Source organism: Lepisosteus platostomus, chromosome 13 (genome assembly GCF_059453375.1).
Source record: "Lepisosteus platostomus isolate fLepPlt1 chromosome 13, fLepPlt1.hap1, whole genome shotgun sequence".
Classification (NCBI taxonomy): domain Eukaryota; kingdom Metazoa; phylum Chordata; class Actinopteri; order Semionotiformes; family Lepisosteidae; genus Lepisosteus; species Lepisosteus platostomus.
Genome location: NC_142623.1, coordinates 41576166 through 41597079, shown reverse-complemented (window position 1 = coordinate 41597079; position 20914 = coordinate 41576166). Strand labels below are relative to the sequence as shown.

The following is a 20914-nucleotide window of genomic DNA, read 5'->3' as shown; positions in this document are numbered from 1 at the left end:
CTGTCTCCAGCCCCACTGGTGCAGTATCAGACTGGCTGGTTCTGGCTGCTCCTCTGAGAGCACTGACCTCTTGAGTGTGCAAATACATTGACAAAGCCCTTTTTTTTTTCGGTTCACCATGTGTCACAATTCTTAAATGCGCGTTATTTTAAAGCACTTCTGGATAACACCACAATCTACTCTAATGGACTGTCATTAAGTCCTTATAACAGTTTATTGCAGGAAATCAGATTGTGAAAAGTCTTGTGCAGCACAGCTCAGAGTAAGCACGCGGCACGGGAAGTATCAGTGACAGAAAGATTAGTGTCAAATGTATGAGGTGTCCATGGTCAGTCTTACAGGGACAGTGTCAGGTTTGGATAAACGCCACCCTGGGCCCATATCCTTCTGTCCTATCTCAACCTCTGTTGGCATCTGCCCCTTTTTTTACCTGTCTGCCCCTTGGCCCCCCCTCGCCTCAGGAGCTCGGTCCCCTTGTCCCCGGTCCAGCTGTCTGCAGCGGTGGACACAGAGCAGCTGGAAGGGCCTTATCCAGCTCTTAGCACCCCTCCATTATCGCAGCCCCATAAATCAGCCTGACAGTCGGCACTCTGAGGCCTCTCAGTGGAGACACATTTCCTCCAGCCTCCAGATCCTCCATCAGGGCTGCTCCCTGCTAGAACAAACAAGCTGCTCGCATTCCACGTGGGGCTGCGTGTGCGACCTTACTTCAGTCGCTCGTCCGAGACCCTTGTAGTTGCACACTGGAAGTGACAAGATCATTGCTAGCACTATTATTTCATACAACAAAGCAGTGCCTTTCTAGACGCCTTCTGTAGGGGAAAAAAAGCCTGGCGACACCTCCTATATAACATGAAAACATGATACGATGATTAATTTGCAGCCATGGTGGTGTTAAAAGCCTTCAGTCAGCCCAGCGCACCCAGCTCGCTCGTGTGCTTGTCATAAATGCTATCCTCTCAAACAAAGGGAGCTAGTGTTGTTTTTTTTTTTACAAGCTCATCAACACTACAGTCTGGCAAAAAAAAGAGAGTATTTCTAATTCATAACATGTAGCAAAGTTAACAACTGTGGGCAAGCCAGCCCTTATTTAATAACAGGCCACGGGAAAGCGTCAATCAACATGACACAACCTCATGCGCTCTCGTTACACATCGTAACTGAGTACATTACTGGGATGTACAATGTTTTCTTTGTTTATGCAATGCATTGTCTTCGGATAATCGCAGTCCGTGGAGAGCTGCCTAGAACGGATCAGATGAAGAAATGAGGACGACAAATAAGCAGAATCTGAAATGAATCTAAAAAAAAAAAACCCCTGCCCCCGCCGCCCCTCCCTGTTTTAAGTCTCATCGCGACAATCCCCTCCGTCTCCCAAGCACCGGGTTTTTGCCAGGAGAGCGGAGGAGCCAGTCTTCGCTGCATTGGCCCTCCTGTCCTGAGGGATATTTTCTGAGCCGCAGCTGAGATGGGATATCTTTGGCAGCGGCGGCTGTGGATGTTAAACAGAATAGCGCCATCAGTCATCATGCTGGAGCCGGCTCTCAACGCCACCTCTGTGTGCCAGCTTCCCTTGCCAGCCTTTCTCCAACAGCCTGCCTGCCGAACTCAACCTACAGCTGCAGGAGAGGAGGACCGCTCGGATCTTTCTCTTCCTCTGTCTTTTATCTCCACAGCCAATACCGTGTGGTCCAATAACAATGCCACATTGTCAAGTCGCTGTTTGCTGTAGCGTTCAGGGTTCAGGGTGGTCTTTTTCCTCTCTGTGCTGTCATTGAAGCAAGGGGACGTGCCAGTCTATGTCCTGGCATAGCAGCTCAGGGCAAAGGGCAACGTGTTAAAGCACGGCATGATGGGTACCCAGACCCCTCCACTCCCCCTTGTGGCCAAACCAGGGCTCCATGCTCTGGCCGGGCAGGGTCACCGGACTGGTCCCAGATCGCAGACCAGTTGGGCCCTCGTAATCCAGGGCTAATTTGAACTCTGAGCGTGCGTGGGGTGGGAGCTGACAGATCAGCACACGTAGTGCTCAGACCACCTCCGGAGTCACCTGTGGCCACAGCCACACACATACACAAGAAACAAAGTCACTGCAGTGCCAAAACACATACAGTCCTAGTCTAGACTCCTGATAGCAAGAACTGGGTAACTGTCACAGATGTCTTCCAGTATGCTAATTTAAGAGTCCCTGTAGGCAGTCTATACACTTCTTCTTCTTGATGCTGTAACTCTAGTAGTGTGGTTTAACCTTATTTTCAGGGAATAATACATCAGGAACCATAGACCTTTGTATCAGAACAGCTCGCATTCCTGTCCCGGGTTTTTTTTCTTTCAGTTTAAATCGGATCTTTCCAACAGTGGCACCCAGCTGATTCTGCTGCAAAGACCTGCAACATCAGGGGCTAGGGAAGGACCCCCTTCTCCAAGTCACCCCCCCCACGGGTTTCCAGGATAGGGTCTCCAGCACGACGCAAGGCGTCTGCTGTTCTGCATCTGCTTTGCTATTAAGAACACGTTCACATGCTCACCCATCCAGGCCCTAAAGAAGGAGCCTGCGCCTGCAGGTGTATTTGACTTGGGCCACTTTTATTATGTTCAGGAAGCCAGGAAAACGCACTCGCAAATGGGCATCACTGTGCCTGAACCCTGCTCTCTGCCGATGAGACAGCTGCCCTTACAGCAGCTGAACAGACCTTCATGTCCACACAGAAACCAGATGCCTCCATGTGCTGCCATTCCCTAGTACCATGTGCTCTGATAATAAAAATACAGAATACTGTCCAGAGGAAATGGCAAGACAGTACCGGGCGGTACTTGGCCATGCTTCCACACGCCCTGCTGCACTCGACAGTCAGCGGTCTGTCTCTCAGCAAGGCGGGGGCTGCTGCTCATCTGTCTCACCCTGCCAGTCACCTGTCTCGCCCCCAGCCACCTGGCAGGCGTAAGCAATCGATTCTCGCCAACACTAGCCCTGTCACTGACAGTCCTGATCCGCCTGCTCTGTGGATTGTGGATCTGTCACGTGTGACTTGGCAAGAGACTGGGAATGTCTGAAATGTGTGGTGTGGCGTGAAACGTGCGAATGAACAGCCGTGGAAGCAAATTCCTGGCGCGTTCTTGTGCCACCAGAGCTGCAGATGCTAAATGCTCTCATACCTTCCAGACCAGAGGCTCATTCTACTCCTCTTCCTGCCCATGTTCGTAATTATCCAAACCAAGTCCTAGTTTGCGTCAATGAACCAATTTAGTCCTTTTTCTGAGACCATAAACAGCAGGGGATCAAACTTTCTACCTAAAGAACTCACAGAGACTTTATCCAGTGGATTCTGCAATACGATGAGAATTGTGATCGAAGTACTGTCACCCAGACTCCACTGAGCACCCTGCATTTTCCAAAGCAAACCTAGGGTGTGCATTTTTATTAGGAAAGGTTCTTTTGACTGATCAGAAAAAAACATTTAAACAAACAGCCTGAGTCTTGTGAACGCAGATCAACGCTTTCTTCCACTGTAATGGACCAGGTACGCTTTCTGGTCCATCTAATAAACCTCAAGCACCCCCAGTTTCAATCAATGGAAGGCCCCTGAAAGGCTTACACTTTGATCTGCCCCTGCCCACGTTTAGCTGTTCAACCAGAGAGCAGAAGCTTTCAGATGCAGGGACCCCTCACATTTTCTTCACTTCACAGCTAAATGCAAAAGTATAGCTGCTAGGAGCCAACAAGTTCCATTTCAGAATGCGCCGACGTTCCGTGAAAACTGCGGGGTTTTGAGGGAAGTGTAGATAGACTGGTTTATTTTCTTCTTCCTTTTATTCCTTAAAAGCTTTTCAAGGCATGTCTTTCAGGGTTCGCTGTGAAAGGGCTCTGCTGGGTGGGGAGGTCCGCCCCTCAGCTTCCTTCACAGGGGTGGAACTCCTCTCTGTTGAAGGGTCACTCATCTGAGCTTTCTGAAGGACAAAGAACTCTGAAAGAAGCCCCCCCCCCACCAAATGCACACCTCCCGTTTGAAGGGGGGACCCCGCATACACACTAAGCCGCCCGTGTCCCCACACCTGGCCCAGCTCTGTGTGTGCGTGGAGCTCCGCCGCGCTCTGCCTGTGCTTTGTCTGGAGGAGACGGAGGAACAATGCCAGGGGATGAGAGCTCACCTTCAGCCCCGCTCAGCTGCGCAAACACAGAGCCAGGCAGGTCAGTGCCTGCGCGCACAGCTGTCCCGGCACCAGATGACCCCGCTCCTTCTCCTCCTGCCAGGCACTCTTTTCATTTCTGTTTGTTCCCACATGCCCACAGCCACACATCTGTAAGGAATCGCCCACTAACTCCTAGTGTTACAGAATCACCTCCGCTGCCACTAGAGACTCTTCAGTCATCCTCCCGAAAGAAACACTCGGTAGGGGCACTGAGGCACAGTACACGTGCCAACTAGGATTGAAGGTAAATGTCCGATCATATCAAATATATTTTAGAAGGGCCATGTCTGCTTTTAATTGTATTAATCTAAATGCATAATACACAGATGTAAATAGTAGTATACTATAGTATTACTATAGTATTACTATAGTATAACTTTGAACAATAGCACTATACTTGACCTAGTTATGCCAAATGTAACTCATTATTGCCTTGTTTACTCAAAGTAACCATGTTGCACTGGAACACCACAGCGATTTGCAAGTGCACATTTCGACTACAAAGGCATTTTTGTATTCTAGCTCTGCCTTTTTCCTCTTTAATGGGTCTGCTAAGAAACAAAAAAATGTGTAAGAAAATATGTTTATTTGTGCAGAAAAAAAAGCTTGCAGCTGAAAATAATCTTGAGTTTCACGACAGTCGGACTCACGAGGTCCAGTCATTAGCACTCGGTGGGATTCTATCAAGACGTCACCCCAGACCGTCCTGATCAGAGTCACTCCATCCAAACAGGGGAGACCCACTGTGACTCAGCACCACGGCTGAGCTCAATCACAACTCCATCTGTCTGACATATGATTGCAAAGGCACGTTTAGCCCTCTTCGTAGATTAATCCAGACAACACTGCTCGAGCACAATTATATATTGATAACGAATTCTTTTAAATACAAATCATCATTTAATTAACATCATGTAATTCAACTGGCGAATTGTTTCTTTTTAAAAAATCGTGCCCTCTATATACCATTCCGTTTATTGTTCCCCTTACTTTTTAATACGACCGTGATTATTACTGTAAATAAGCCAGTCATTGTATACGTATTTGCAATTCAACGCAATATTACTGCACTTGTTAAATGCATTTACAAACGACAGGTCTGCAGGAGACTATCTAATAACCGAGGAAACAAACCAAGTAAAAGCACTGAACGAGAAGAAAATGATCCCAGCACCCAGCACAGAGACATACCTCCCCAAAACAGCGCATGTTGTGCATTCACACACCAAAAAAAAATAAAGACAGTGCAGTTACAAACCCTTTAATCCTGAACTATATAATCACGTTCCTTTCTATAAATAGAATGAAAAACAACATCTGCTAATTAACTAGGAATAAAAAAAACCACCAGCAAAACCACCAGGAACACATTCAGATTCACACTCACTTCGTACAGCAAGCTGTTTTTTTTCTTATTAAAACACCAAGCAGGGCAAGCAAGAAAACAGCCAAGAGACACACACAGGGATTAATGGATATAAACCAGTACAGTGCAGATAAGCAAGAATGCAGAACATGCAAAATAAAGCAGAATGGAGGTCCCGATTCCTTTTTGTGATAGTTTTTAGCATTCAAATATTTTTATCCCAGAAGGATAGTTTGCAACAGAAGAGACAGGTAACAGAATAAAGTGTTACTGTACATAGGACATAGTCCCTTACACCTCTCCTGCATCAGGTAATGTAATGCTCACAGACAAATTGGGAACAGAAGACCAGTGCTGTCCAGTGCTGGCTTGAAGCAGACAATAAGATTGCATGCTTTCCAACAATATGACAGAAACGCATGGCTCAGGCAGCCACAGCAGCTAATGAAGATTTCTTATTGCTGGTGAATAAGGCTATCGCTCAAGCCAGATCACAGGAAACTCGCACTTTTGTAATGAGAAAAAGGGAAAAAAATGCACGCGAGCCCAGCGATGTTGGAGACTACAAAGGCAGATAATCAGGGAGACTTTCAGTACGTAAGCCTGGGTTTCAGGCCTGGTTTGTGTCTTCTGGCTCTGACAGCTTGTCAGCATTACACCCAGACAAACTATACTGTTTACTTGACATGCTTGAGTCTGGTGCAGAACAAAGGCCTAAACCTGGCTCGCTGCTGTGCTCCCAGTGATGAAAAAAAGGCTCTGGCAGAACACTATACCAAATGGAACAAGGATACATAACCCAGCATCCTGACAATAGTACACCACACCTGGCTGCTGTCTGATGTAAGCTACTCGAATACTCCACCTACCGGACATGCTATTGTCCAACAATCTTGAACTGAGCTACTGATCACACCGTTGCCCAGTATTCTGACACCGAGCTACTGAACACACTGCAGCCCAGCACTCTGACACTCCGTTACTGAACACTCTGCAGCCCAGCACTCAGATACTGAACCTCTGATCACAAAGCAGCCCAGCACTCTGAAAACTGAGCTACTGCGCACACTGCAGCCCAGCAGTGTGTCTCAATACGAGCCATTACAGTCTCACTGTGTGCTCATTACTGATCGCACCTCCCTGCAAATAAGGGTTACACTGAATCAGTAAGCCTGTTCACAGACCCCCTGAGAGCTTCTGTTACCCAAGGTTTCCTTCTGTAGACCATGCAAATCCTTCTGATACACTCTGCTGCTGTAAAAAGAGAGGACACTGCCTGCAGGGCTCAGTTATCAGGCTAATTAACTGACAATGGACTAATACCGTCAGATACTTAAAGCATGGCTTCTTATCCAGACCGTTACAGAGTGCCATTCAAGCTTCCTTGCCCAGTGGCCATCTATTATTAGAAGGCTGTTTAACCCCTGGTTGCGTCAACGCAGAATCTATCCCAGAAGCACAGGGTGCAAGGTGTGACCACACTCAAGAAGCCGCTTTCTCGAATGCATACACATAGGGACAGTTTAGAGTCACTAATAAACTAGCCTCACATGCCTCTACGCACAGAGTGGCAGGTGGGTGATCAAAGTTTGTAAAAAGGTGATGTCCCACCAGGAGGAAGTCAGGCAGGGGGGCGGGCCAGGAGAGGGATGGTAACGGATTAGTACTAATCCACCAATTTGGATAGAACGCAGTCTCTTTTGTTTAAGGACACAAAAACACCCAGAGCTGTGGCTGGGTTTAGCGTGACAGCGATGAATAGATTGGAATGGCAACATTCAGAGACCAGGCAGAAAACTCCCAAAAGCTTCTACAGGTGCTCAGGAGAGGCAGCCCCACACCTGAAGGAAGAATGAGCTCTGATGAAGGTCTTCACCTAAAACCTCAGCTTTTTATTCCTTTCTTTAACAAAATAGTCTTGAATACTGCAGTGCGCAGGGAGCCAGCCTATTCATGGCTTCCTTTGATGTTGAATTGCATCCACAGTTTTTGACTTTTACTGGATTTAAGACACAGCTCCTTTGATACCTTTTCCGTATTTGAGCTGTTTGTATTTCCAGTGTGGGTTGTGGTTTTAATGTCAGGAGAGCACTGGGGGTAAGGTGTGGCATCAGGAGAGGGTTTTAGTCATCAATAGCAACCACTCATAACCACTCCATTACTTATACTGAAATACATGCATAACGTCTAATCATCCACCAGTCATCCATACAGAGATCGAGGTTTCCACCACTATTCCTCATCTGGACTAGTGAAATGCAGGTGGATGGTGGAAAGTCGAGAGCTGAAAATTTCCACTATTACAGCTACCGGTTTCGTGTTTTAAAGGTGTTCATCCGGCGTTGAAGAATGAAGGGGACAAAAAAACATGAAAGGACTAATCGGTCTGAAAATCAGCCTTGTGGCCCCAGGAAGACGACCTGCCGTTGTCTCCCATCTCCCATAAGACATCAGACGCAGACAGAGGGCGTGACACCCCGTCAGGGCTGCTCCCTGCAGTGATCAGGGCTGCGTCTGGTGATGACACGCACCGCTGGGGACAGGGGGCAGGGGGCCGAGGGCCGCTGGACTCATTCCAGCAGTGAGGAGACGAGTCGGCGGGACGGCGTGGAGGCCAGGGTGGAACCATGACACGAGGGCCGCCGCCACAGTGTCAGCGAGAGCTCCGGAGCGCGGCTCTTCCCTGCCGCCGTCTCCGTGCCCTCCATCCGCACAGGGTGGGCTAGTACTCTGTGTGCACAGGGCGCGCACAGAGGGCCCCCCTGCTGCCGGTCTCGTCTCGTCGCTCTTTCACAAGAATCCACGAGGATTCCGCTGTTGCTAAGCGTGCGCGTGCGGCAAAGTGCTTTATCTGGAGGAAGAGTGTGATGGCTGTGTGCAGAAGGATGGCGTTCAAACAGAGCCACCCTGGGAGAGATCTCGGAAGAATGTCCACAAACAACACTGCTGGGCTTTTCTTTGTCAATCAGGTCAACACACCTAACGACACTGATCACTGACTGCGTAACCCGACATCTGCCTTCTTTCAGGGTATGACACATGTTAAACACACGAAACAAGTAGATCACTTAACCCTCAGCCTACCCCTGGATGAAATTACAGACACCTCCGGAGTGCTAAGAGCCATGATCTTTAAGCGCTCTAAAATCTAACCTTGTCTAATGCCTGTGGAAAAGAAATACTGTTGCTTATAAGGCACTGGGCTCTGATAAAATAAGCAAGAAAAACATTGTGTGTTACACCCAAGCATGAAAGAGACCAGATAGAAGTACATTCAGTACCAAACAGCCTGGCTTTGTGTCTCAAAGAGGACATTTGCGGTGTTGTTGGAAATTCCACTCTTTGCAGATGCTAATGAGAACACAGCAAGGTTGTCTAGCGCAGGTCTGTTACACTGTTCTCAATCGATGCTAATGATGCTAATCCATACATGGTATAATCAGTACGATACTGTTTTCACTACTGTTCTCTAGTGTTATCATTCACTGTGACTGCCGTTTCCTGGTTTATATGAAAGAGGATGCTGCTTAGAGATCTTGACAATACAAACCCAGATCAAGGGCAGGCTAACAATAAGGATCTCACTGCTGTCATGTCTGGTATTTCCATCGTGGGCCTGTCTGAAACCTCTCCCAGCTCTTCCCAGTGACCAGAACCAGACAGAACAGCTGACCCAAGCGGTGACCTCCTGCAAAATACCGACAAACAATAGCTCTCCATCCCAAATCTCGCATTCCTGGGATGACTACAAGAGCCTCTGGAGAAAAAGGAAAAGGCACTCCAAACACAATAGATATGATGTGTGTTCCTCCGGCTCAGGGGATGTGCAAACAGCACTGATGTCTCAGCAAACAGAAAGGACAAAGGGACCCTTACACCCGGCCTGGTGGTCACACACACACTCACAGAGATGGCAGGAACTGTCCCTGGGCTTTTACTCAGTGCTAATGAAGTCTTTAGAGCACATCATGAGAGCTAGCCCAGCCAATACACACAGGGGTGTATAAACCGACTGCCAACCATATTCAAACAAGCATTCCAAGATACAGGCCAAGAATTCACTCCTCAGTTCCGCACTCAGAATATCATAAATAAGACGCCAACTGTGACCATTTGCATCAGACACAAAGCAGAGAAACACATAGGGCCAAGCAGCCAGATATGACAGTTTGAGGGTATGTGGGATCTGTATGCTTTCTGTCTATATTGGTCATTTCAATACAGCAACACTCCTACACAGACATATTCCACTGTCAACATGTCATTTTGACTTGCATAATCAAGTGTCAGAGAAACAAATGTCTACTAATTCCAGCTGCTGAGGCTTTCCTTGTACATTAAAAATGAACTAATCTAGCTGAAATAGGCAGACAAAGAGGTACTTAAGTTTAGCGGTTTAGTTTAGTTACTTTAGTTAGTTACTGCACATTTTGAAATAGGCAGACAAAGAGTTTATAAGGTATAAATATGCAGTATACGGTATAAAAGAGATAAACATGAATTGGTGGCATACCAGTAGAACACACATAAACGTTTCTCGAAACGTCAGCATCCTCCTGAACAAGACTGCGGTCATGCGACAGCACATTCCAGTTCCCATTCAAATAGATTCCCGCCACAGGTGACATTTTGAGGACTTTCAAAAGGTGTTGTTTCTTATTCGTTTTCCGCGCAGAAAAACGTTTTTCTAAACTCAACGCCTCATACGTCGCTTCCCAAGTGAAAAGTCACAGAAACCCTGCCTATGTGAAGGAGGCTGATATACGGCCATGCCAGTAAAACGGGACATTTCTCAGGAGATTCAGGCTTAATTTTAGCCATGTTCCGATGCATTAAAACCCCAAACCCAGCAGGGAAGGTCTTGCCGTGAGTGCAGTCAGAGCCCGGCCTCTCTCGGCATAAAGCTCCGATTCTTTACATTTACACAACCGGCCTGGAAGTTGTCGTCCGCCACGCTTTGATTTATACGAACTCCTCTTTACCTTGGCAGGAGCCACAGGCTTGGGCACTGTGGATCTCCATCTCCCGTCAAAAAAAACAGACCTGGCCTGTCTACCGCAAAGGACCGTGTGCCGCTCCACACTTGTCACTTCAGAGCCGGCTTCTACAGAGTTATGTGGGGCTTTTTTTTTCCAGCAAAAACAATGCAGGTTTTCTTTTTGTATTTTGGAGAGCAAGAGCTTATTTATTAAAATTCTCCTCCGAGACGTTCTTGTTCTGGTGACTGAAGTGAAAAAAACTAACGACCTGTTGAGCAATCTATGAGGATCTGAATGCTCACTGTTGGACATTTTACTAAACTGTTTGTTATAGTGCCTATCTGTCCATTGTTACACAGTGCCTCATATTCATAAAACACTGGCAGCCAAGTCTACACCTATGTCCCCCCCTATAAAGCAACACCACAGCTGTAATGTATCACAGAAGTCTTTCAGGAAGGTTATTTAAGAGCAACTAGGTAACTCAAATGTATCCTTTTTAATATGTAACAGGACACAAGATCAATACACTTATTGTGGCAAAAATGGCCCTATAGGAGGAGGTGCAGATTTTTATTTCAGAATATCTGACTGGAAAAGCACATGTCAGGCTTTTATAACAGCCAAAACCTGACCTGCTGGAGGACAGCTGTTATTCTCTCTCTTTCCGATCTGTTTACTTTCACTCTAGTGAGTACTCAGATGGGTATAGTCCTCATAAACCTGAGTAGCATGGGGCTTATCAGAGCTTCTGTATTGTCAAGTAAACTGAAAGCTTTTGTGTGGGGTGCTATTTGATCCCAGGTTAACCCTTGAATGCCCGGACCCATTTACACAAAGGTGAAGTATATTGTTATGAGCCCAGATCCCTAGAGTAGCACTTCCACATCTCCAGCCTACCCAGGCATGACGAGTTTGGGGTTAAAAGTCGTTTCCTGCTGGTGTGATCTCTTTGACAAACAGGAGCTGTGGTGCTGTCCTCAGAGCCACAACACCTCAAAGCTTTCGCCTCTTTTTCTCATTTGTTCCTTCCTCAGTTCACAGTGCATAAATTGAGCTACTTAAGAGAACCCCATTAACAATCTGTTCCTAGTTCTTCAGCTGCTGATGACTGAAGACTGGCAATAAAACATTTAGAAGTCCAACCCTCAGGGACTGGGCCGTGTCCCCCGGGTCAGTATTTAAACTTTGCTCCCAACAGAGCTGCTGAAACGCCCATGAAAGTGTTCTGAATACTTACTGTTTACGGAGTTGGCCAACCTTGACCCAGAAGAGCCCCCATCCAGAAGGGCCTTACGGGTCATTCTTAAACACACCATTGGCAAAGACCAGCAACAATTCTGATGCGCTGAATTCACACGAAACCCTAAGCACTCCATGGCTTTAAAGACATCGTTCGTGTCTGCAATTACTGAACACACGAGGTGCTGAAATGGATTAAAAATGTCGATATGATCCAGGTTTGATAGAAAGCGATGTTTTAGCTACCACTTCCAAGTATGGAGACCGGAGGGGTTGGGGGTGACATCTTGTATATTATACTGCCTTATCAGGCAATAAAAATGCAACTCGTCCCAAGAAATGCACACGAGGGACACAGCCCTGGGCAACGAAAATCCAAAGTTTTAAAACATTGCGTTTTCTTGAGTGTGAGTACCTAAACAGAGCGTTCTGTATATGATTAAGGTTGTTGTTGTTTTTTCTGAGTCGGGTTGATTTATTACAAGTATTAAATGACTGGCGTGCTTTATTTCTGCCACGGCTGCAGGTGGTTTCAGTGCTCTTGTAAAAGCCACAGGGCTGGGCTCTTCCACCGCTGGATCGCTGTGCTCATAACGGGACTTTTCCCAAGGAGCAGAATCACTTACAGAAACATGGCAAGAAAGAAAAGAACAGCCGGCGAGAGCAGGATTTCTAAAAGTGAAATTGTTAAGCTAATGGATACGCTCGATTCACGGTCTGGATTCAACTAATCCGAGATCGAGCGTTTGAAAAAAAAATCTATTTTACACACTGATCTATCAATTGACAAATAACTAAAACAACGAGTTCTTTAAAAACTCCCAACATCAAACGGAGCCTTGATAACTATGTTATCTATAATCTCATTTTAAATAGTGGTTCTGATGCTATACGTTTTAGATGAATGCATGTCATATCTACCATATATAAGCCTATAATAACCCATATATAACACTGAACTCTAAACTCAGTAAGTCTTAAATCCAGCTCTCGCTCCGACCAAATGTTCTAGCCTACGGTATTGATTTTTTTTTAACTACTCGGTTCCAAAACCATGTTATTAAAGAAAGCGGCTACCAAAAAAAAACCTCTAGGAATCATGTAGCGCAGCAGAGGCAGAATGAACGAGACAAGCGAGCCTTTGTCTCGGAAGTCTGAACGCGCAGACCTTTTAACCACAAACTATTCCAGTCACTCGCCGGGATGTAGCCCCACACGCCGGGCGGGGAGAGCTGTGCCGGGTCGGTTATTTGGGAAAGGCTGCTTCTGACAGCCAGCCTCTGCGCGGAGGGGCAGAGAGAACGCTTCCGAGCGCACACGGCGGACGCGCAGCTGAGACGGAAACCCAAGGCGCTCGGAGCTCGGGTGAGATGGAAAAAGGCGAGGCAGGCAATAAATTCAACGTCCTTACCCTTCGCCTCACAGGACAGGACGAGAACCAGCGCAGCGAGGCAAGCCGTCAGGGACTCCGCGTTATGAAACATCTTCATCGGGCACTCCTTCGAATCTGGAAAATTAAAACGGCAATCAAGAAAAGCAGACGCAGCCTGGGCTTGACGTGATTTTAACCTTTTAAAAGAGACCGCACAACCCTGCAGGTACGTCAATATTTGAGGTTGGTCTTACAGAACCTGGACATATGGTCACTTTTAAGGAAATGATTAGATTTTCACTCATGGATAATCGTGTAAAGTCACATTATTGATGCTTGAGGAATTACAGAAGCCGCTGATCTGTGCCAGGAGACAAGCGCCCAAGCGCTCACCTGGCAAATACCTAAGGCTGTGCTGAGTGGCATAACCCAGCAATGATATCTCTGCCATTATCAGGCTAAAAACCACCAAAAAAACATGAAGTTAAAAAACAAAGAGTATCGAGCTGAATAAAAAGAAATAAAATCTACATTCTGTCTGAGTGGCAGGAGGCGGTTTCCTATTCTTAAAAAGCTTACCTCTTTTTCAAGAAAAGCGTTTCCTAACACCGTGTCAAGTCTTCACTCCTTCACATAGATGCTGCACATTTTTATAAACTCATTGTTGTCCCCGGTACTGCTGCTCGAGTGCCTTGCGCCTCTCCGAGCTCGGAATAAACACCCCAGCATCCTTTCCTAAGATTTAAAAAAAAAAAAACTTTTCCTTCCACAGCTTCACAGCTGGCCGAGCGCTCCTGGCCAATCACAGCGCGGCCGGAGAGCCGGGGATCATCCGCACCGGCCTGCGGGGCGGCACAGGGCGAGCGCCCCCTGCCGGCCAGTGAGGGCAGCGCCCAACGCGCTCGGAAGGAGCTCGACGCAAAAGCGCTCCGTGTCACCGCCGAAAGAAAACTTTCGAATTAAAAAAAAAAACTATTTCGAAAGGTCAATACACTTTGACAAATTGTCGATACCATTGGTATCTCCTGACAGCATTTCAATTGCCTGCAAGCAGCTAGAAATTGAACCGGGACCGGGAAGAGCCACACTAATAAAGGAGTTCTTTGTTGGGTGTTTGAAATCTACCTCACACCTTACACTTGGAAATAACTTCCAAACGAACTGTTGCAATGTGTATTGCGACACCTAATACACATTGTCGTCACATGTTAACTATGCTACCTAATTGTATTACCAGACTTGACACGTTTATGTCAACTGATGTTTTAAACATTTAAATCACAAGGAAACCAATTAATCTACCTTGGGATCATCTTTTTAACCTCATTTTCTTAAAGTAAACCGATTTTAAATGAAGTGTGCTCGCTATGTAATCTTTTGAGTCACGTTGAGAATTACAACCTGGTAAACAACATACCATCAATGCTAAAACAGGTCTAGCAGTCATTATCGGTTGTTGTCCAAGGAAGGTTCGTTTTTAACCAACTTAAAAAAATATATTTTAATTGATAAAAAAAAACACCCCGTGCATCGATGCCTCATTTCACTGAAATATTGCCCATATAAGGAGTATTTCCCCAACACAACAAAGAAAACCCCTTTTGGACAACAGAAAAACTATGTTCTTTCAATGTAAAGACAAGGAGCTATGAATTGAAGGGTTCACAGAGCTACATTTCACCTACTGGAACCTGTAACCAACCCAACTATAGATACAGTCGATTAGAAAAAGAACTATCCGCACTCGACAGACAAAATCCGCCTAAAGATCTGTCGATGTACCTACAGACTGTATTAAAGAGCGCTCTGCTTTCCTATAGTCCTACAGCGGTCGAACGGCGGCAAGGTTCTGACGCGGTTCGGGTCCTTTCGGGGAGAGAGATCATCGCAAGCGAGGGTGTCAGGTCCTGGCTCTGGCAGAGCCGGTGGAGCCGGATTACCAAGGGCTGGGAGAAGCGGTTGGATCTGCAAAGAGCGGAGTTGGAATAAAAAACCCGCAGACACACCGGCTGTCCGGCGCCAGGTTTGAACAGCCCTGGGCTACAGCCGCCGACGGGCCGGGCATCGCTCTGCGACTCGCGGATATTCACGGTACAGTCAAGATATATCATGAGAGGCGTGTGGTACACATGGCTGCAATAATGTATTGAGAACGGATTATAAAAGTTCACAAACGCCTGTCCATAAATTCCTAACCCTTGAGGAAGAATAGTCCTCATCTGAGCCAATAAACCATTCAATACCATCAGAATTTTAATTTTCAGCGCTGGGGCTGAAGGCTTTCTTGTGAGTGCAACAGTACTCTACTACCTGAAGACGGCTCCACGGCCGAAACGTTGTTCTTTTTTCAGCATGGAATAAACCTATTACTTGTTCCTTTGCAGTACTCGCCCCCATGAGCAAGATGCAGCTTTTGGCAACTGAAACGGGAATAATGAGCTCAGAAACAATAGAGCTATGCAACAGCACGCATGGAAAGTTTTATTCAGATTCCTTTTTCGATAGCTCCCCTGACTTGGGATGAATCATGAGCTTCCCACACTTCACGAATCACAGCACGCATATCCATGGCATGAAATGAAATAGTCCAGACTTGAAACGGAGTGTTTTATTGACAGTTTTGAATTTTAACAGTGAAGATCCATCAGGTATGTAAACGGGTTGATCAGTAACAAGCACACCGCATTCTCAGATTTCAACACTGCGAAAATAAACCTCCATGCAGCATGGGATGAAGACTCAGGCTTCTCAGCTTAACTCAGCTGCCCCTTGACATAACATCTACAAAGAGAAACGGAAACAAGACACAGTTAGGAGAAAAACTCAAAGATCACACACACTTCAGAGAACAGGTCCTGCTTCACACGGGCACAGCTGGAAGGGGCTCAGCCTCAGAACCCTGAAACACGGGACAACCGAGGCCCAGCTGGCCCAATCTAGATCTCCCACCAGTCTGAGTGGCTGATTTTTCTGCTTATAAAGCACCATCACATCAGCAAAGAAAAGACACAGGACATTGAAAAAGTCAAATGAGCTGTATCAATATTCTTAACCATGTATTGTCAGGGAGCACAGTGGAAGTGGTTAACACAGGGCTCAAATCCAGACCTGGGGTGCTGTCTGCATGGAGTTTATATATTCTCACCCTGTACTTACGGGTTTCCTCCCACAGTCCCAAGACATACTGGGAGGTTAATAGGCTTCTGAGAAAACTGGGCCTGGTGTGACCGCGTTCCCTGTGATGGACTAGCGTGCTGTGCAGGATGTACCCTGCTTTTTGCCCGTTGCTTGCTGGGATAGGTACCATACAACAATAACTGGAAGAACTGGTTAGAAAATGGATGGAGGTATTGCATTACCAGGGTTATTAAAAGAACTTGTATGTAAATGTAACCCTAAATTTACCCGTTTGGCAACCGTACAAAAACTTCACGCATGCAGCTGTGCGAAGTCTCAAACTCACAGTCCAGGTGGAATGAAAACAAACAGGTTAACATTTGCCGTGTCCCAGATCTTCTAGTCAGGTTATAAAGGAAATGGGTCCCATTTTAACCTGTGCCAAAGTCCTGGCCATTATTTCCCCAAGAGTAAAGGATCATAACAAGGAAGTTGCCTCTGCTATGAGTGTACAGCCTTGGGTTTGACAAGAACGACGTGGTAGGGTAACTGCAGCTAGGCCGCCCCAGGTGCTTGAGGTAGGCTACCTTGCGTGGTTTCCATAGCTCCACTCGCACAGTGCAGTCACCTCTCGGCAAGTCTCAGCGGGGCACCCTCGGCATCAATCACCCCTGCAGAACAGAGATTTCACCGTAAACAACCCTGAACGTCTCTCCTCTCCAGACCTGTGAAAGGGCCATCCACGAGAACGACCACAAACCTCAATGATCTCGACTCTGATCACAATCCTTTTCATCTCTGAACATTTAAAATCAACAGCAAATATAGATGATTAAATAAATGAGTACCATCAACCCAGATGAGAGAGAGAGAGAGCACACACATTTCCATCAAGATAAGCTCATCAAAAGACAGTGCAACCATTTGACCTGTAACGCAGGAAACCCAAAAGAAGCAATTCAGAGCAGAAATAACCACAGTTTCTGCACCCAAGGGGGTGGTGGCCAGAGGTGGTGTAATCTCTGCCATTGGCCTGCATGAATAGAAACGGTCCTGCTCTTCACCTGAAAGAGCCCTTTTAATGTTTCAGACTCTGTGCAGAAAAAAGGCTGATGAACAAAAAAATGTAGAGATATTTACATACAAGTATGTGAGCTCAGCTTCTCACATGCTGGTGAAATGCACATCAACTTCACCTGTCGAGGTTTAATAAAGCATCTTCGAAAGCACAAGGGCAAAAAGATACCCTAGTTTTAAACCACACCTGCTGTGGAGAGATTTATACCGCAGTGTAGAGAAATGTCTCTTGTGGATTCTTAAAAATCAACAGATCTAGGTGGCGCTGTACATCTCCTCAGAGCAAGCTGATGAATTTATTTGCTCTCACTATGTCACAGCACTGACAATCCTGAGAAGGGCAAGAAAAATTAGGGCCCCCCGGTGTGACAGACAGCTGGCATATGTACCTAAAGGATGCCACTTAGATTTATGGTGTTTTATTTATGAAGGGGGAGAACCCATCACACTAAGTATTGTGAGGGCTTTAAATGCATACCTGCCAAGAATGAAGGCTGCAATGACAATCAGTATGATACCATCCTGGCACCGATACAAAATCACATTCTTGGTTTCCTCAAACAATGTGCAACGATTTATATTTAAAAAAATCGTTGATAATCTTAAAATCAGAGCACCTTCGCCACAGACTCACCTGGATTGCCATTTTGCAGACCTCAGATCCCTACAGGATCGCATCCTGATCAGCCAGTCCTACAGCAGCAGAATCACAAGAATGTTTTATTAGCAGCCCGCAAATACATCGTTTTCTCAATACGCCAGTCACAGACACTTTTCAATCCCTCAGAATCTAGCCCCCATTCCCCAGTCAGGTTACGGGATGCACGGCCTATTATAGCCAGTGTTGGGGAGCAGCCCACTCTCAGAGGTGCGGAGAACCAGGAAAGGCTTCGTGTTCCCCTTTATAAGGGGACCAATTAGGTAATCAAGCCTCAAGTAGAAAGAAAACCAGAAACCCTCTGGCCCTCCAGGAACTGGAGTTGTGCACCCACCTCCTGTCCAATACGCAAGCAGAATGCATGTGAATGAAAAGCCCTAAAACGATCTAACCGCACCTCTACACAGCATTTTGAAACATGGAGAAATGTTAACAGACGTACGGCTGATGTGAAAATCTTCACCGAAATAAAAACAGCAGCTAATGAAGGCCACCAGGGAAAACAGTCCTTTCTAACCTTATAATCTGTGTGCCCCCAGACTAGGGCTGCCCCCAGTGTTGGGGGGCAGCCCACTCTCGGAGGGGCAAAGCACTGCCACAGCCCGGCATCAGCAGCCGCTAAAACAGCGCCTCCTAGAGCCCGACCACACAGGCAGCGCCTTCCTCTCCCAGCAGAGTAACACCGGCGCAGGCACGGCAGCACGCCTGCGCAGCTGACTGCCGCTGGGATGACACAGCAATGGGGGGGGGGGGGGACGGCACGAAACTGCACCTGCGCAGAAGTGGAGAGACGCGCACCTGCTCCCACCGCGTGAACAGTCACCCAGGCAGTAGAGACCACGGCCGCCATCTTGACTTGGGCGCCGTATGCCACAGGCAGCCCTCTTCAGGTAGGGTACACCAAATCCCAGCCATCTAGAAAGAGACATTGTTTTTTTTGTTTGAGAGAACCTTGTAATCTTAGTCCATAAAAGCAGGCGGATGCTGCACATTGGTGGTGGTGGAGGGGATCCCCATTACCTGTAAAGCGCTTTGAGTGGAGTGTCCAGAAAAAGCGCTATATAAGTGTAAGCAATTATTATTATTTTAGGAGAATCAGAAGAATCTGGGGAAATACATGAGGGTCAGAGTAGGGGTGTCACCCTGGCATCCTGGCCTTTACCAATCATGGCCTCCCAATAATCCCCGTCTATAAACTGGCTTCATCACTCTGTTCTCCTCCCCCACTGAGAGCTGGGGTGTGGGGAGCGTACTGGTGCATCATGCGGGTGGGGCTGCACACCGGTGGTGGTGGAGGGGATCCCCATGACCTGTAAAGCGCTGCGAGTGGAGTACTACGCAAGTGTAAGCACTTGTCATTATTTAAGTCCATTAAAAGCGCCCGCAGCTCTATATTACGTCACTTTCACATGTCAGACTTTCGCCATGAAAACGCAGTCTAGGGTCACATTAGTTTGCACTTAGTAGCGACTGCAAGTTGTGCCCCATCTCAAGCTCCCCAGTCACGAAACGAGCCGAACAAAGATCGCATCGGTTTAAAAGGGGGGTGATGGACGCTGCGAGGGGCCACCCCGGGGCAGCTGTCGGCGGAGGAGGAGGAGGAGGAGGCGAGCAGGGGCCCAACCCGATCAAAAAGGACTCCGGCTCAGGCGCCAGCAGCGAACCGACTCCAAGCCAGCAGGCGGGCAGCCCACAGGCTCCGGGCACTGACCGCGGTCAGAAAAGTCAACCCTACCCTGGCTATCAAGAGCAAGGTCACAACCCCCACCCCCCCAAAAAAAACAACTTTCGTTTACTGCTTTGGCTGAAAGGCAACTAAAAGATCCAAGTAGCAAACCCCTACATTTTAGAAAAATAAACGGGAAGGTTTTAAATTGCTTTTTAAAACCAGCAGTCTTGGTTAGACACAACGTGGAGGCAGTGTGTGTTCACTATTCGCCACAGCTTCCGCGGGGGGGGGGGGGAGATTAGGCAGCTCTCTGAGCTGTCCGTCGATCTCAAGCACTTGCAAGACCCTCCCGACTGAGCATATAGAGAGAACAGCGGGTTGTACACATTATTTCCGAAAGGAGACTTGTTTCAAACACCGTTTCGAAACCTCGCTGCTACACGCGTCCGGACCAACAGAGCGGTGTAGAGCAGGGAGCCGCGACATGCGCCTTAATCTGAAAATATCGACGTCTTTAGACTTTAAAAGAAAAAAAACTTAAAGAGTACCCAAATAACTAAAAAATAAAGACGCGTTTTTAATCTTCTATCAAAGCTAGCTTACGTTATATACAGTCACTATGAAGTAAAACGCAACAGGCGATAAACTTAACTGAACACGCCAGAAACAAAAGCGAAAACAAATTAAACACACACCTGTTGCTAGAAACAGAACGGGAAAGGGGCGCCGCACAATCTCAAAAAACAACAGCAGCAGCGACTAAACAAAATGAATAAAGCGGGTATTAGTTAAAGAAACTCACCTTCCTCCTCAACTTCTCCAACTTCCATCTCAAGAGGCCGACAGTCCGGCGCTCTTCGCTTTTATAGCGTACCCGCGCACCATCGATATTGGCACCTTGATAGGTTGGTTCCGCCTGGAGAATTCTGGGATACGATCACACCGCAACCGCCGAGAATACTCTCGGGTGCGCGCGCTTAACGGTGGTAAGATGTCCATTTTGGTTCTTCTCCTGTGCTCCTATAGAGCCAACATGGCGACCATTGCGGCACTTTCAACATGTTGCAACAAGATTCAAAGAGTGAAAGCTAACAAAGCTTCCACATCGATGCACCCAGTTAACTTTTTTTATAACATTACATAATTTCACGAGCAACAGTTAATGGAGTTTGTGGGAAAAAAAAGCAATTTGCACCAAGAGGTCAAAACTAATTATTTAAATTGCACCTTGAACTCTCCAACA

The 20914-nt window shown here is 46.9% G+C and overlaps 1 protein-coding gene, 2 long non-coding RNA genes and 1 other non-coding gene across 4 annotated transcripts in view; 1 reads left to right on the top strand and 3 right to left on the bottom strand.

The window, feature by feature from the left end:
- Positions 1-13773, bottom strand: part of fgfrl1b (fibroblast growth factor receptor like 1b) — a 37204-nt gene extending 23431 nt beyond the window's left edge. Inside the window, exons 1-2 of the mRNA XM_088604689.1 lie at positions 13730-13773; positions 13190-13285 (exon numbers count right to left, since the gene is read on the bottom strand). Coding sequence (XP_088460815.1) covers positions 13190-13268 — 79 coding nt within the window. The 5' untranslated portion in view covers positions 13269-13285; positions 13730-13773. The remainder of the gene's footprint in view (positions 1-13189; positions 13286-13729) is intronic.
- LOC148650659 (uncharacterized) lies at positions 13241-14502 on the top strand. Its single transcript, XR_015926182.1, has 2 exons — positions 13241-13376; positions 13923-14502. It is a non-coding gene; the product is annotated as an uncharacterized LOC148650659 (long non-coding RNA).
- Positions 14503-15743: 1241 nt separating this feature from the next.
- On the bottom strand, positions 15744-20587 carry LOC148650657 (uncharacterized). Its single transcript, XR_015926181.1, has 5 exons — positions 20474-20587; positions 18775-18917; positions 17979-18037; positions 16855-16938; positions 15744-15931 (listed from the first exon to the last, which is right to left on the bottom strand). It is a non-coding gene; the product is annotated as an uncharacterized LOC148650657 (long non-coding RNA).
- LOC148650658 (small nucleolar RNA SNORA74) lies at positions 18527-18730 on the bottom strand. Its single transcript, XR_015926245.1, has one exon. It is a non-coding gene; the product is annotated as a small nucleolar RNA SNORA74 (small nucleolar RNA).
- Positions 20588-20914: the final 327 nt, after the last annotated feature.